A 17,016-nucleotide genomic window follows, 5' to 3' on the forward strand; every position below is an offset into this window, starting at 1 on the left:
GGCCATCCTCCAGTGAAGGTACCTGATTGTTGATGCATTACCTTGGACACTTTATGGCCTTAAGACTGTAACTGTGTAACCAAATAAACCCCCTTTTATAAAAGCCAATCCATTTCTAGTGTTTTGCATCCTGGCAGCATTAGCAAACTAGAACAGTACAGGTAAAGTTTGCTCACAATTTCTAACAAAATCAAAAGAGCTATATCTATTTTACATACTTATTTTTAAGAATTTTAGGAATTTTAATGCATGCACACATATGTACACTTGCAAAATGAATATCTTACTCCTTGATTCACTAAAAATCTTTTGATTTGTAGCAACATGGTAAACTGCATTACTACAATTGTAAATTGTGAAAGCCTGCCGTAAGTAGAGTCCAAAAATTCAATGTTATAAAATGCAAGTTTTAATTATTGAAATAATCTATTTTTATTTGGCCTATACTGTACATAGTCTGAACTTTATATTTTCCTCTCAATCTATATCATGTATTTCTTTTCTTCATATTGTTTTATTGACATCACTCAATACTATTGTCAAAAATAGTGATAGCAGGCATAATCCCTCTTTTTTGCTGATCTTAATATTCATAGTTCTGAGTTTCATCAAGTACAATATTTGCTGTACATTTTATTGGTACAGGCTTTCCATTCCACCAATGGTCTTTTTCCCCAGTATGAATCTCTTTGTGCTTCACAAATTATGTGTGTTTAAGGCTTTTCCACCTTCATAGTGTTTTGGTGCAGAATAAATTTTTTGATGAGGTATGAGATGTGAATTTCTACTTAAGATTTTCTGACACCCAAGGCAATCAAAGGGTTTCTACCTATGAATATGTTGGTGTCTAATGAGATAACTATGACTGAATAGTTTCCCACTTTCCTGACACAGTTTCTCACCTGTATATGTCCTCACATGTAAAGCAAGAACTAAAATTACAGAGGCTTTTCCACATACAATACACTTATGGCTTCTCATCTGTATGACCTTTCAAATGTACAGTAAGAGATGCTTTTTGAGTAAAAGCCTTCCCACATTCATTACATTTAAATGGTTTCTCACCTCTATGACTTCTCATATGTGTCATAAGTAATGAGCTTTGACAGAAGGCTTTCCCACATTCATTACATTCATAGGGTTTCTCCCCTGTATGACTTCTTATATGTATGGTAAGAGATGAAATTCGGGAGAAGGCTTTCCCACATTCATTACATTCATATGGTTTTTCTCCAGTATGAATTTTCAGATGCTCAATGAGGTTTTTCTTATATCTAAATGCTTTTTCACAGTTAGGACACTCATAAGGTTTCTCTCCAGTATGAATTTTTTCATGCTCGGTGAGACTTGATTTATTACTAAAGGCTTTCCCACATTGCTTACATGTGTAAGGTTTTTCTCCAGTATGAATTCTTTGGTGTCTGATAAGATTTGACATCTGAATAAAAGCTTTTCCACAATCATTACACTCATAAGGTTTTTCACCAGTATGATTTCTCTCATGTACAGTAAGAGATGACTTTCCAGAGAAGGTTTTCCCACATTCATTACATTCGTAAGGTTTCTCACCTGTGTGACTTCTCATATGTAAAATGAATGCTGAGCACTGAGAGAAGGCTTTACCACATATATTACATTTATAGGGTTTCTCCCCTGTGTGCCTTCTTATGTGTATGGTAAGGGATGAAATTCGAGAGAAGGCTTTCCCACACTCATTACATTCATATGGTTTCTCTCCAGTATGAATTTTCTCATGGTCTATAAGACTTCTCTTCTGGCTGAAGGTTTTCCTACATTCATTACATTCATAGGGTTTCTCTCCAGTGTGAATTTTCTCATGCTCAATGAGATTTGATTTGTGGCTGAAGGCTTTCCAACATTCCTTACATGAATATGGTTTTTCTCCCGTGTGAGTTCTATGGTGTCTAATGAGGTTTGGCATGTGAATGAAAGCTTTTCCACATTCGCTGCATTCAAAAGGCTTCTTTCCTGTATGAATTTTCTGATGTGAATTAAGGTATTCCTTCCGGATAAAGGATTTTCCACATTCATAACATTCATAAGGTTTCTCCACATTATGAATTCTCAAATGTCTGATGAGGTCAAACTCCTGAATGAAGACTTTTCTACACTGAGCACACTTAAAAGAGGCTACTAAAATAGAGGATGACCTAGGGCAACATTTACCAGACTTACTATATTCATGATGTTTCTTTTCCTGGCCTCTATCTTGATAAAGTAAGTCTAAATTCTGTTTCAAATTCTTTCCAAAAGAGTTACATTTGTAGAGGCATTTACTTGTAAAATTAATATCCAAGTCCAAAGAAGAAATTTTTCCAACTTTTTTAACTTCACTGTTTTTTTCCTCAGTCAAGGTTTTCTCAAGTATGGTTGCAAGTCTTTTCACAAATCTTTGCTGTTCTCTCTCCATCAGTTCACCATATTCCGAATTCTCTAAAAAAGAAAAAAAAATAACATAAAAATTCCCAGCATTATATTATTAATAAAATTTCAGAAATAAGGTAATGTGGAGATAATTCTTTGGTTTCAGGACTTGTTTCCATATTAGGAAAGGAATTCCAAGTGCACATTTATTTGAGATTGGTTTCCAGAAGTAAAAGTCCTTAAAAGATTAAAGAGTAGAAAAACTGATATTTATTGCATCCAAAGGATCTTTTAATGTAACTTTGGCATTACAGAAACCAAGGCAATGAGAAGACCAAAAACTGGATATATGGTGAGATTAAAGGCTAAAAATTATATATAATCAGAAGAATCCATCTAGGATGACTGCAAAGAGAGTGATTAGGTGAATCATCACAAAACAAACCAAGCAGCTAAACATAACAAATTGAATAGCATACTTTTGTTTCTACTCCCTCCAAAAATTCCAGTAAAATAAAAGGGAAAAGGAAGATAAAACCCACAAGGACAAAGATAACTGGAGTAAGGTCAGAAGTACATGAGCTAAAGTGGAGGAGGACTGTCCATGGACAGCAAAGCTGAGAGAGATGAAATGAAAGTACTTTTCAGGAAATATGCTGAAATGATTTGTGCCACAGAAATAAGAAAGCCTCAGGAATGGGTGGAACAAAGTATTTCAAATGTGAGGATGAATGCTACTGCTGAAAATAGTATATGGAGCACTTAAAACTCTCACCCCACAGAACCCATAGTTACTATTCCTCTACACTAAGTGATGGAAGTTACATTTTATGGAGAAAATGCTTAAGAGAGCCTCTAGATGAAGCCTCTAAGAAATGAATAAAATTAGGATGATTAACTGAAAATTTACATATTGAATGGTTAGAATCCCCAATCCTCTAATTCTTCAGAATACTGACACTCAGAAATGTGCTTATATGTAAAATATGGGAGAAATATGTTCAGGAGAAATTGAAGAGATTCAGAGAAAAGACAATGATATATATTAATATTTGAAACCTTCTCTCCTGTCCCCTCCAAATGCCTGGACCCTGCCCAGTAACACCACAGTGAATTCCCATTAGTTGATATGGGTCTTTCTCAGACACACAACTCAAATAATTTCTTTGGGCATAGTAATTAAAGATATATGGACATCCAAGGATTACCAAATATTTGAGAGAAATCTCTAAATTGCTAACAGAAAAAAAAAGATATGAGAGATGGGTAAGGAAATCTGAGAAAACGGACCAAAGCAAGGAAAAAAGAAAGCTTAAAAACAAGAGTAAACATTGAGAATAGTGGCTGCAAGATGGTGCAGTATGAAACTTCAAAATCCAATTACATCATAGAAACACTGAAACCAAGCAAAAGTGTTAGAACTTTGGAAAACAATCAAAGATTTTATAGCTACCAACTGAACACTAAATCAAGAAACTGGCATCATTTTGAAGGTGGCTTGCTGGCAATCTAACTCTGCTTCTGTTAAATGGGATTCCTTCTCTTTCTGTCTCCTCCCATTGCTTATACTTCCATGTACAAATTTGCTTATATGGTCTCCAGTCATATTGTATTAAGGACCACACTGTTTCAGCTTGACATCATCTTAACAGGAACTCTGAAGGTATCAGTTACAATAGAGTTCATACCCATTGGAACAAGGGTTAGGATCTGAATGTGTCTTTGTGGATGATATGATTTATTCTACCACAAACACTACAACCCAAACAAACTTAGAAACAAACAGCAAATCCTGGGAAAGGGGGAAAATGTCATTTCCAGAGTTAATATATTAAAATATTCAAATATCAAGGTTTATAGAATAAAAAAAGAATACAAAGAAATGTAAAAAGATAGCCAATTCAAAAAAAGCAACAGAAACCATCATTGAGAATTCTGCAACATTGAAATTACTTGTTGACAACATTAAGTCAACTGTTCTAGACATGTCCAATAAGCTTAAGGAAAACATGAAAAAAAGACTAAAGGAAATCATGAAAATGACATATAGACAAAATCAAAATTTCAATAAAGAGAAATTATAAAAAGGAACCAAACTGAAATTTCTGGGACTGAAATGTACAATAAACAGAATTAAAAGGTTATAGAGGAGTTCCAAGGAGATGTGAGCAGGTAGAAAAAATGATGACTGAACTTCAAGACAGGACAACTGAAATTACCTAGTCTGAGCAGAAAAAAAAAAGAGGAAAATGAATAGAGCATAGTGGACCAGTGAGAAACCATCAAGCCTACCAACTAACATTATGAGAGTCCCAGAAGAAGAGAGAAAGTGAAAGACACAATATGTGAAGAAATAATGCCCCCAAACTTTCCAAATTGGACAAAAGACATGAACATACAGACTCAAGAAGGTCAATAAATGCCAAAAAAGATCAACTGAAAGACATTTATGTCAATACACATTATAATAAAACTGGTAATGCCAAAGACAAAGAAAGAATCCTGATAAGAGCAACAGAACTGACTTGCTAAGTACACAGGAATCCTAAATAAGACTGCCAATTTCTCATTAAAACCCACGGAGGCCAGAAGGCAGTGGGAAGATATAGTGAAAGTGCTGAATGGAAAACATGCCAAACAAGAATTTTATATCCAGCAAAATCAACCTTAAAATGACTTAACCTTAACATGACATTTAGCTTTCCAATCCATGAACATGGAATGTCTTTCCAGTTATTTAGGTCTTCTTTGATTTCTTTTAGCAATGTCTTGTAGTTGACAAAACTACAGGTACAGGTGTACAGGTCCTTTACATCCTTAGTTAAGTTTATTCTTAGATATTTGATTCTTTTTGTTGCGATTGTAAATGGGATTTAGACATGTATAGAAACATTACTGACTTTTGCGTGTTGATCGAGTATCCCACCACTTCGCTGGACTTGTTTAAGTTCTTCATGTTTTTCTGGGAAGTTGTCCATTTCATCTAAATTGTCTAGTTTGTTGGCAGACAGTCACTGATAATATCCTCTTATGATCACCTTTATTTCTTTGGGGTCAGTAGTAATGTCCCCCTCCCATTTCTGATTTTATTTGCATCCTCTTTTTTTCCTTTTTCAATTTTATTGATTCTCTCAAAGAACCAACATCTGGTTTTATTGATTCTCTCTATTGTTTTCATGTTGTCAATTTCATTTATTTCTGCTCTAATCTTTGTTATTTCTTTCCTTCTGTTTACTTTTGGGTTAGTTTGCTGGTCTTTCTCTAGTTCCTCCAGTGAGTAGTTAAATCTATACAGTTTTCAAATTCCTTTGTTCACATCTATCAGAGGCATCACTATCTGTGGCACTATTTGCCTTACAAAATGTATTTCTTAATTAATAAGACTTGAAAGTTGAAATACTTCCATGATCTGTAGGCCACAGAATGGATGTTGTGTTAGCAGGCATGAAAACATTAATTTTATTGTACATCTACATCAAATCTCTTAATGTAAATGATAAAAATGATAATACCCATCATTTATCCAACACTTATTTTGTGCCAGACACAAAATAACTTACTTACTTGTCCCTAAGTAAGAAACAAGACAAGGATGTCTGCTTTCACCACTGGTATTCAAATGTACTGGAAGCTTTAGGCAGAGCAATTAGGCAAGAAAAAAGAAATAAAAGGAATTCAAATTGGAAAGGAAGAAGTAAAACTATCTCTATTTACAGATATGTCTTATAAAGAGAAAATCCCAAAGAAAGCTATGAGAGCTTATCAGTGTTGCTGTAGGGTGAGATTAACATGCAGAACTCCTATACCAGAAATGGACAATCCAAAAAGGGAATCAAGATTACAATTCCATGTATAATGGCATCTTAAAGAATAAAATGTGAAAGAATAAATTTGTTCAGGCAGGGCAATGTCTTGCACACTGAGAACTAAAAACGTTTATGAAAGAAATTCAAGAAGACCAAAATAAATAGGAAAGACAGTATTCATGGATTGGAAGACCTAGTATTGTAAAGATATCAATACTACTCAAAGCAATATATTGATTCAACACAATCTTGATCAAAATTCCAGCATCTTACTTGCAGAAATGCAAAACCCAATCCTCAAATTCATATAAAATGGCAAGAGACCCCAAATAGGTCTTTTTGAAAAAGGAAAACAAAGTTTAAGGACTCACACTTCCTGATTTCAAAACATACAACAAAGCTATATAATGAAAATAGTGTAGTCTTATCATAAGGATAGCTATGTTGACCAGTGGAATGCAATTGACAGTCTAGAAATAAATCCTTATTTTTATGGCCAACTCATTTCAACAAGTTTACTCAATAGGGAAAGAATGCTCTCTTCAACAAATGGTGCTGGGAAACCTGTATATCTAAATGTAAAAGAATGAAATTGGATCTCTACCTCACACCATTCCCTAAAATTACCACGAGTTGTAACAATGACTTAAATATAAGAGCTAAAAGCATAAAAATCCTAGAAGAAAACATAGGGGGAAAAGTTCATAGCATTGGATTTGGCAATGCTATCTTATACATGACACAAAGCATGAGCAACAAAAGAAAAAGTAGGTAAATTGTACTCCCTCAAAATTTAAAACATTTGGGCATCAAAGTACATTAAAAGGAAGTGAAAATGATACCTACAGAATGGGAGAAAATAGTTTCAAATCATACACCTGAGAAGGGTCTTGTATCCAGAATATATTAGGAACTCCCAAAACTCAACAACAAAAAGACAAACAAATCAATTAAAATATGGGTAAAGGACTTGAAAAGACGTTTCTCCACAGAACATACACAAATGGCCAATAAGCACATGAAATGTGCTCATCATCAATAACCATTAGGGAAATGCAAACCAAAGCTACAGTGAGATACTATTTCACACCCACTGGGATGGCTATTATTTAAAAAGCAAGAAATAAGTGTTGGAGAGGATGTGGATAAATAGGAACTCCCATTCACTGTTGGTAGGAATGTAAAATGGTGTAGCCCCTCTGGAAAACAATTTGGAGGTTCCTCAGAAAATTAAATATAGAATTGTTATATAACCCAGCAATCCCACTTCTAGGTAAATACCCCCAAGAATTGAAAACAGGGACTCAAACAGATACTTGTATGCCATTGTTAACAGCAGCATTACTCATAACAGCCAAAAGATGGAAACTACCTAACTGTCCATCAACGGATGAATGGCTAAACAAAATATGGTATGTACATACAATATAATTCAACCATAAAAAGGAATGAAATTCTGATACATTCTACAATATCGATGAGTTTTAAAACATTATACTAAGTGAAATAATCACAACAGGACAAATATATGATTCCACTTATTTGAAATATCTAGAATAAACAAATTCATAGAGTCAAAGTAGATTAGAGGTTGACAGGGGCTGGGATAGGGAAAATGGGGAGCTATTGTCTAATGGGGCTGAGTTTCCCCTGACAGTGATTAAAAAGTTTTGTTAATGGGTGGTGCTAATGGTAACACAACATTATAAAAGTAATGCCATATAATTGCATACTTAAAAATGGATAAAATCACAAATTTCACGTTTTGTATATGCTACCACAATTTTTAAAAACACAGTAAATAGTATTGTAGAAAGCTAACAGAATGTAGCCATCAAGGAGTAGGGCAGTATAAAAAGGATCAAAGAGACAATAAGAAATCAATGCTTTTATTGTGGACTTAGACAAACTGATGCTAAAATTTATACATAAATGTCAAAAGAATTTTGAAGATGAAAAAGTGCAAGGCCTTGCTCTATTAGATAACAACACTTATTAAATCAGTTTGCTACAGGCACAACATGGATGAAAAGAATAATTAAACTAAATGTCATATGTCATATCACCCAGAAATATATTCATACATATATACTGGTGATTCATAACAAAGGTGACCCAGCAAAGCAGTAGAGAAAGAACAATCTTTTAACAAATTTGTTTATTACCTGGATATCCATAGGAAAATAAGTGATACTTGATACTCATCTCACACCATATATAAAAATCAGTTCCATGTAGACAAAAATTTTAAAGAGAAAACAATGAACTTTTTTGAACATATTACAGAATATCTTCCTGATCTTTGGTTAGGAAAACAATTTTAAACAGGACACATTCAGCGCTAACCATAAAATAAAAGATGTCCAAAATTGACTATATTAAACTTAAGAACTTCTGTTCATCACAAGATACTATTAGGAGATGGAGAATGCTAGCTGCCAAGTTGAAGAAGATATATGCCACACATTCAAGTGATAAAAGACTTATTCAGAATAGAAAAAAGGTTCATTTACTACTCAATTAGAGAAAAAAGGTAATTCATTAGGAAAATGTCCAAGAGGCACAGTCAAAGAGCAAAATGGGAAATTCATGTGTAATAAACTGAAAAGGTGTTCAATCTCACTGATAATCAGGGAAGTCCAAGTTAAAACAACAATGAGGTAAGACTATATCTTTACCAGAATGGTTGAAAATAAAGACCAACAATGGCAAATGTTGAGATCTGTGTAACAACTCTTCACATCTGATGTGAATAAAAATGGAAACAAATGCTTAAGAAAATGGTCTGGAATTATCTGCAAAGGTTGAAAATATAGATAGCCTATTATGGCATAATTCCGCTCCTATGTATATAACTGAAAGACATGAATGCATAAATGCACCAAGAAATATGTATTAGAGTGTTCATATCAGTGTTACTTATAACAGTTAAAAACTGGAAACAAGTAAAATTTCCATCAATAATAGAACGGATCAATAAATTGTGGTGTAATCATGCAATGGAAAACTAAGTAGCAATAAAAATGAATAAATTAGAATTACATACAAACGGCAATGGATGAATCATGCAATCATAATATTGAAACAAATGGGAGTCAAGCATAAAAAAATACATCACCTATATGATTCAATTTATATAAAGTTCAAAAAAACTAAATATAGTTTTTAGGAATACATACTTATGAAAGCGTACTGAATGCATAAATAAGGATAGTCATTATCATAAAAGTCAGGGATCAGGGAAAGGCTCTGGGGTGCTGGCAATGTTCTATTTCTTAGCCAGGGTAATGATTAAACTGATATTTAATTAAAGATAATTTGCCAAGATATACATTTATGTTTTATGCAGTTATGTGTCTGTTATATTTCACAATACAAATGGTTAATAAAAAACAAAAAGCAAGCAGACAGGTAGCTGAAGTTGGGTTAGCAGGAAGACAGCAATGTTTATAGCAATATGATGGCATGTAGAAGAGGAAAAGTATGCTGATAGCCAATGAAAGGACAATAGGAAATATGCCAATGACTTTAATTCTTAGGCATTTTACAATGGGTGTAAAGAGCTAAAAAAGAAAGAAATGAAGAATGAACCTGCATCACGGAAAAAATTTGGTGGGTCTTTATTCCCTGTTTCTGGTGAGGTAATTGCTATATCCTTGGAATTTCCTGTGATAAGAGAGTTTTTTTTGTTAATCATGGTGATTAATCATACCTAATAGTTCAAATGCGAACAAGATGACAGGACAGGGCTACCCACACTTTTAGTCTTAGGAGATTGGGGCTTTCAGCCATGTCATGTCTGCAGGATGTCTGGCCTCTCTGAACTCTGGAAAGGAAGAGGGGCTGGAAATAGAGTTCAACCACATGGCACTGATCCCATCAATCACGCCTATGTAATAAAACCACATATAAACTTGGGACACTCAAAGTTTGACTGAGCTTCCACAATTGATAAAATAACATTGCTGTGCTGGGAGGGTGACAAGTTTGGAGTCCACGTGGAGAGGCCACAGAAGTTGGTGTTTAGGACCCCCTTCTAGACCTTGCCCTATATATCTTTTCTCTTTATATGTACTGTTTTACTATAATAAAGCTATAATTGTAAATACAGTGCTTTCAGTAAGTTCTGTGGCTCCTTCTAGTGAATTGTGGAACCTCAGTGGGTGGTCGGAACCTCTAAATTTGTTGCCAGTTGATCAGAAGTACCAGTGGTCTGTGCCCCTAACTTGCAAATGGTGCAAAAAGGGCAATCGTGTAGAGGACTACCCTTAAACTGTGGAGTGTGGCCTAACTCTGGGTAGTCAAGAGTCAGAAATGAACTGAATTGAATTCAGATACTGCAGTATTTACAGCAGTGACAGAAGTCATTAAAGTTTTTCAACTCTATATAGAACCTTATATCCAACAGAGTTTTTGAAAGACTATAGATCTCTGAAAGACTGAATATATAAGCAAATGATTATATGAAAGCACCTGGATGTGAAGAATAAGGGTGCAAGTAAAAGGGAAAATAACCATGACAAAAAGTTGCAAAGGAAGTGAGGAGATTTGGCATCCAGAATGTAAATAAGATTAACAGATAATTCCCTAAGTTGAGTAAAAAGAGAGACGGGATGTATAATAAATAGCTATACATTTTATCTAAGTATGTTGGAAAGTTATACTCACTGTCACGCAAAAGACTATGACCTTTAGAAAATCACCTTGAAAAATGTTTCAGAGACGCTGTGGTGGCTTGGAGGTATGTACCCCAGGAAAACATATTCTTAAACTTAATCCATTCCAACGGGTGTAAACCCATCGTAAATGGGACCTTTCAATGAGGTTACTTCAGATAAGGTGTGGCCCAACAAAATCAGGATGGGTCTTATTCTTATTATTGGAGGCCTTTATAAGCAGAATGAAATTCAGACACAGAGAGAGAAAGCCAGAGGGAAGAGCCAGAAGCTGGAGGTCAGTGGAACCCGAAAGAGAAAGGTGAAGCCCGGAGAGGCAGCCACGTGCACTGCCATGTGACAGAAAAGCCAAGGAACAAGGATCACTGGCAGCCAGTCCCAGAATGCCATGGTCTTCTAAGAGAAAGCACTGCATTGGTGATGTCTTAATTTTGGAATTCTCAAAACCATGAGGCAATAAATTCCCATTGTTTAAGCGAACCCACTGCATGGCATTTATTTTGGCAGCAAGGAAACTAAAACAGGTGTCATCCTCTGAAAAACTGTCATGTGACTTTTCACCATTCACACATGCCTCGCTTACTCACCTGAACGTTGTCTTAATATTTCTTCTTTGACTACACATAGCTGTTCTTCCTGCTCCAACTTGAAAATGACATTTGGCTTGATTAGTTGATAGCCTGTTTATCAGAAGAAATATGACTTAGATGTTAATGATAGGGAAAAGGAACCATCCTAGAATTTAGGTTGAGTATGGGGAATTTCAGGGCTACTGAAGAAAGAGGCAAGTTTGGTTTCTGGGCATGCACAATGAAGTTTTCTACAAAGTGCAACAATGGCAGAAGCATATACTATCATGTAAACAAAGGAAATAAGAATCTTTTTATCCGTCAAGATGGTAATCACCTATTGACATTTAAAGGCCTCCCACATTTCAGAAATGCAGAATCTGATTTTCACAGAGATTATCTTACCCACTGTTAATAGGTTGTTATAGTTCTCCAGCATCACATCCCTGTACAGATTCCTCTGAGCAGGTTTCAATTGTTGCCATTCCTCCTCAGTAAAGTCAATAGCCACATCCTTAAATGTAATTGTGTCCTGTAACAACATATTCCTTACCAATTTAAAAGTGACATATTTAAGGATGACATCTTCTGAAAGTGTTCAGGGGTCAAAGTTCAAAAAAGCTACATAGTAAGTGCCTAATATTTAACTAATTTTATTTTATACTCCAAGAGATAATAAGTCATATTAGAATATTTTCTCTAAGTATCAGTTTATTCATTGCTTCAGCCAATTTATATGTTCACCATCTAATCTATGTGAAAGAGAAGATTGTATACTGGGAAATGACAGACTAGAACAGATGACTATGGGAGTCACTGGCAGAGAGTATATGGCAAACAGTACTGGAGGCAGAAGGAAGTAGGAGGAAAATAAAGAGTCAGAGTTGGACATGTAAAATTCAAGATTTGTGTGAAACCAGGTAGATATCCAACAGACTCTTGGATATGTTCACTGGAAGCTTAAGTAGGGACTAGAATGGAAATGAGTAATTGAAAAAAAAAAAAAATAATCACTCATCTATAACTGGTAGCTGAAGATACTGTACTGGGATATGATAACTCATGAAGCTAGCAAAATGGGATGAGAAGGGAGGTCATCAACAGAACTCTAGGGACAACCACCACTTACGAAACAGGCAAAGAAGATATAATTTTCTTTTTCTTAGTTGCTAGGGTATTAGAATAGCCTGAAGGAAATAACTGAAATGGTAGAACTAACCCATAACATTCTTTGAAATTTGCCGTACAGCTACTTGTTAAATTGTAGTTTGAAAGTTATCACCTTTTGGTATATATGTTATATTTCACAGTAAGGAAATACCTGAAACTATGGTTCTGTAACCATAACATTCTTGGAAATTTCCTATATAACTACTTGTTAAATAGTACTTTGAACATTAGCACCTTTTTGAATATATATTTCACAATAAGGAAATAACTGAAACTGTGGCACTATAACCCATAACATTCTTTGAAATTAGAATTTCAAAGAAACAGGCAAAGAAAAAGTATTCACTAAGTGGAAATTGTTTTTAAGTGGTCAAAGGATTTTAGTTAGCACAAGGAAAAAACAATGTGATAAAGCCAGGGATAAAATTTTAGATTTCTAAAATGAAGTGTGTTATGAAGAACAAATCTTAACTCCCCCTCTCATAAAACAAACAAATGTAGAAACAGAACAAAACAAAACAAAAAACTAAATTCTAAAAGTATGTGGAAATAAGAAAAAAAAATCTTTCATAAAGGAAACAAGAAAGTAAGGCAATCACATAAACCATACCTTGAGGAATTTCTTGCATAATTAACAGAAACTGAATGAAATAAAAATAGTTATAAATACTGTTCTGAGAAAGGAATGAGGCAAACATTAATTGAACAATTAATAGTAAGAATCACTGCTCTCAGCAGCTTACATATAATAACTCATCACTCCCCAAAAGTACCATTTTTAGGTGAGAAAACTGAGGAACTGTCAGTTTCTGTAACTTGCTTAAAGTTCCAGCAAAGAAGGTAATGGAGCCAGGATTGAAACCTACATATTTTTATTTCCAGAGTTTGTAGTTTTAACAACTACACTATCAGAAGTTGCTAATGAGGACAGACAAAAAAAAATAGTTTGTCTTTGTTTGTTTGACTGTTTTCTCCCCTGGATGTAGAGAATTAGGTAGTAAAAAAAAGAATAATTTAATATATTTGAGTATGGAATCAAGAAAAGAGAAGACATTTCTTCGAAAGGAGGAGCATCTCCTTTTCTGAGACCAGAATAAAGATGGTGTGGAGAGCTATGGACCACTACTTCAAAATGATACCAAAACATTTTATTTTCATGCCCATGAAAATCTTTTATTTTCTTCTAAGAAATTGATAGGCTTTTCTATCAGACAGTGCAAACCATGTAATAAATTAAGTTAATTTGATTTTTTTGTCCTGTGTTTTTCCTGTGAAAGTGAGATTCAAATTTGAAGCTCAGTTCTAAATGAACTTATTTCTATAAAATTCTAATTGCAATTTTCCCCTGGCCTTAATCATTTATAATTTTTCCTGACCAATTTTTATCTATTGAGTGTTTTCATCTTATTGTTTGGATTATTGTAATCTACTTATCTGCATTGCAGAATAAGTAGTAAAATAAAAACGTCGTTTAAAACTCACGTGAAACTTGTTCATTTCTCCTTCCTGAGAAGATAGAGTCCTGAGATGACCAACCTGGGGATGGGTAAAAAATAACAAAAACACAACTTTGAGTAACCAGTTGCTTAGCACCTCTAGACAAGCTAGTCTAGAAATATCCAGGCAAATAAAGTCAACCATCTGGTGGGGAAAAATCTTAAGATCCATCAAAAACCAAAAATAACCATACTATTTGGAGGCAGTAATAGGTACAAACATGAGTGACAAGATGAAGAAAATCCTATGGGGCTTCAACATAGATTGCATAGTACAAGGAAAAATTTTCCCCCTGAACCATTTAAGAGTAAATTTCTGACTCAAAGACCCATCACAAACAAGGACATGTCCCACATAACCACAAAATAATTACCAAGATTAAGAAATCAACATTAATACACTTACTCATCAGACCCCATTCAAATTCAGTGAATGGTCCCAATAATGTCCTTTGCAGCAAGTTCAGAAGCAGACATTGCATTTAGCTCTCATGTCTCTTTAATCATCTGTAGCCAAAGAACTTTTCAGACTTGTCCTGAATTTTATAATCTAGATACTTTTAATGATTACAAGACAGTTCCTTGGAGAATGTCCCTCCAATTTGGCTTTCTCTAATGTTTCCTTGTGATTTATTAATGCTTTTTGGAAGGAATACCACAGAAATGATGTTGCATTCTTCTCAGGGAATATCAGGAGGCATATGATGACATCTTATCACATTATTTGTGATAGTCACTTTAGTTAATTATGGTGGTATGCTAGTTTGAAACTGTTATGTACTGCAGAAATGCCATGTTCTTTTAATCCACTCTTGTGGGGGCAGACCTATTGTGGGTGGGACCTTTTGATTAGATTATTTCCATGGAGATGTGACCCCTCCCATTCAAGATGGGTCTGAATTAGTTTACTGGAGTCCTTAAGAGAGCTCAGAGCTGACACAGACCTGGACACTCAGAGATGCTTAGAGAGAAAACACCAGAGACATTTTGGAGACAGCCATGGAAACCAGAATCAGGAGAGAAGCTAAGAGATGAAATCCAGAGTTTGCCCCAAAGAAGCTGAGAGAGGACCCCCAGATGCTTAGAGAGAAACATTCTGGGAAAAACAAGCAAGGACGCACAGAAGCCCAGAGACATTTTGGAGAAAGCAATGGAAACCAGAAACTAACCCCAGGAGAGGCCCAGCAGACTCCAGCCATGTGCCTTCCCATCTGAGAGAGGAACCCCAGATGCCATCGGCTTTTCTTCAGAGAAGGCATCATCCTATTGATGCCATAATTGGGACATTTTCATGGCCTCAGAATCATAAATTTGTGAACTAATAAATCCCCGTTGTAAAAGCCAGTCCATTTCTTACATATCGCATTTCAACAGCTTAGCAAACCAGAACAGGTGGTTTCTGCTAGGCTTATCCACTGTAAAATTACTCTTTCCCCTTAGTAATTTGTTAGGAATTTATGAGGAGGTACTCTGAGAATATGTGAACATCCCTATGTAAACATCAAACTTTCAGTTTATTAATTTATATCAGTATGGACTTGTGATTTGTTATTCATTTAAAGGCTTTTACTATTATTTATTTTAATCCTCAGTTAGACCCACATTTGGCAAAGTGGGAGCCCCTTCCATCTGGCTTCTGTGTCCTTTTAACATGTCCCTATCATTCTTTAAGTACTTCCTTATTTTCTGGCACAAGATATTCCAGAGTTATCTACTATATGCCCTTTCCCAAACTGGAATCAGTGATTTCTTCAAGGAGTCCTAGTTTCTAACGGTATATGGAATGGTATTTAGAGGCCAAGATCCAGGTGCTAGCATGTTCACTGCTATTGCAGTGTTGTTGCTCCCAGGTTCTCTCAGTGCACAAAGCAAATAATATATATAAATAAACACACCCATAAACTGCATATACACATTTACATCTATACTCATTTTTATCTATGTATATATACTGAAAACTATGACCTAACACTAACCTCTCCAATACAAATATATAAAACCACAGGGTTCATTCTAGTTTTCTCCCTTACGTATAACTCCCTTCTCTGAGAGGGAGAAACTTTGGTTCCATTATCCTTAAGTGTGTGTATGTGTGTGTCTGTGTGTGTGCATGTATATACGCAACATATTTGATCAGTCTTCTTGGTTATAACCAATATCCCATTTCAAATACTATACTCTCACTGGGTATAGGACCCCCTTGCCAAGCACAGGCTCCAACGGTGCTTTAGGCCATTGGCTTCACTGGCTTGTATGACTACCTTGCTCAGCCTCACCTAATGTCAGGATTGAAGTGTTAGGAATGGGGAGGAATGGAAAAGAGGAAGAGAAATTGACTGAAGCCACAAGAAGAAATACAGGTCTCTAGTAAAGTTAATAATGTGGGTAAATATAAATACCATTATTATTGAATTTTTTTATTTGTAAATCACTATTTATAAATCACTAATTTAGTAACTGATTTAGGGAAGGATCATCAGTAGACGCTTAAACCACTAGATAAAAGGTTGTATGTGAAATGGTCTCAAAGTAGCTCCATCAGATTACTTCTTAACCACAAAGAAAAAAAGATATCTTTACCATAGAGAAATCAGATGCACATGCTACTTGTGAAAAAGTGATTAATTTCAGTATCACCAATAATGGATCAAGAAGAAATTATGTGCTTCTCGATGAGATAAAATAGGAAGAACACAACACCACCCATAGAGTTCTGGCCAAATATGTTTAAATTGAAACTAATCATGCAAAACACTCTCACAAATCCTGAATGTTGGACTTTCTAGAACAAAAATGTTCTGGTCTCTTCAAAATTGCCAATATGAAAGATAAAAATAGGCAGTGGGTAGGGAAGGGACTACTCTAGACTCAAGAAACTAAAAAGACATGACTATCCAAAAGCAAAGTGTAACTT

The 17,016-nt window shown here is 34.9% G+C and overlaps 1 protein-coding gene across 1 annotated transcript; it reads right to left on the reverse strand.

The window, feature by feature from the left end:
- Positions 1–39: 39 nt before the first annotated feature.
- Positions 40–14,914, reverse strand: LOC119521676 (zinc finger protein 568-like). The gene is made up of 4 exons (XM_037820226.1): positions 14,089–14,914; positions 11,842–11,968; positions 11,455–11,547; positions 40–2,454 (listed from the first exon to the last, which is right to left on the reverse strand). Exons 1-4 carry the CDS (start codon positions 14,272–14,274, stop codon positions 968–970), a joined length of 1,893 nt encoding a protein of 630 aa, XP_037676154.1. The 5' UTR covers positions 14,275–14,914; the 3' UTR covers positions 40–967.
- Between the last annotated feature and the right edge of the window lie 2,102 nt (positions 14,915–17,016).

Source organism: Choloepus didactylus, chromosome 27, assembly GCF_015220235.1.
Source record: "Choloepus didactylus isolate mChoDid1 chromosome 27, mChoDid1.pri, whole genome shotgun sequence".
Lineage (NCBI taxonomy): Eukaryota > Metazoa > Chordata > Mammalia > Pilosa > Megalonychidae > Choloepus > Choloepus didactylus.

Excerpts from the sequence above, each read along its gene's own strand:
- LOC119521676 (XM_037820226.1), bottom strand. The coding sequence starts at position 14,274 with ATGGATCTTAAGATTTTTCCCCACCAGATGGTTGACTTTATTTGCCTG. Across the intron at positions 11,969-14,088 it reads GAGAAATGAACAAGTTTCAC|GACACAATTACATTTAAGGA; the intron begins GTGAGTTTTAAA and ends ATGTTGTTACAG. Across the intron at positions 11,548-11,841 it reads TAACAACCTATTAACAGTGG|GCTATCAACTAATCAAGCCA; the intron begins GTAAGATAATCT and ends TCTGATAAACAG.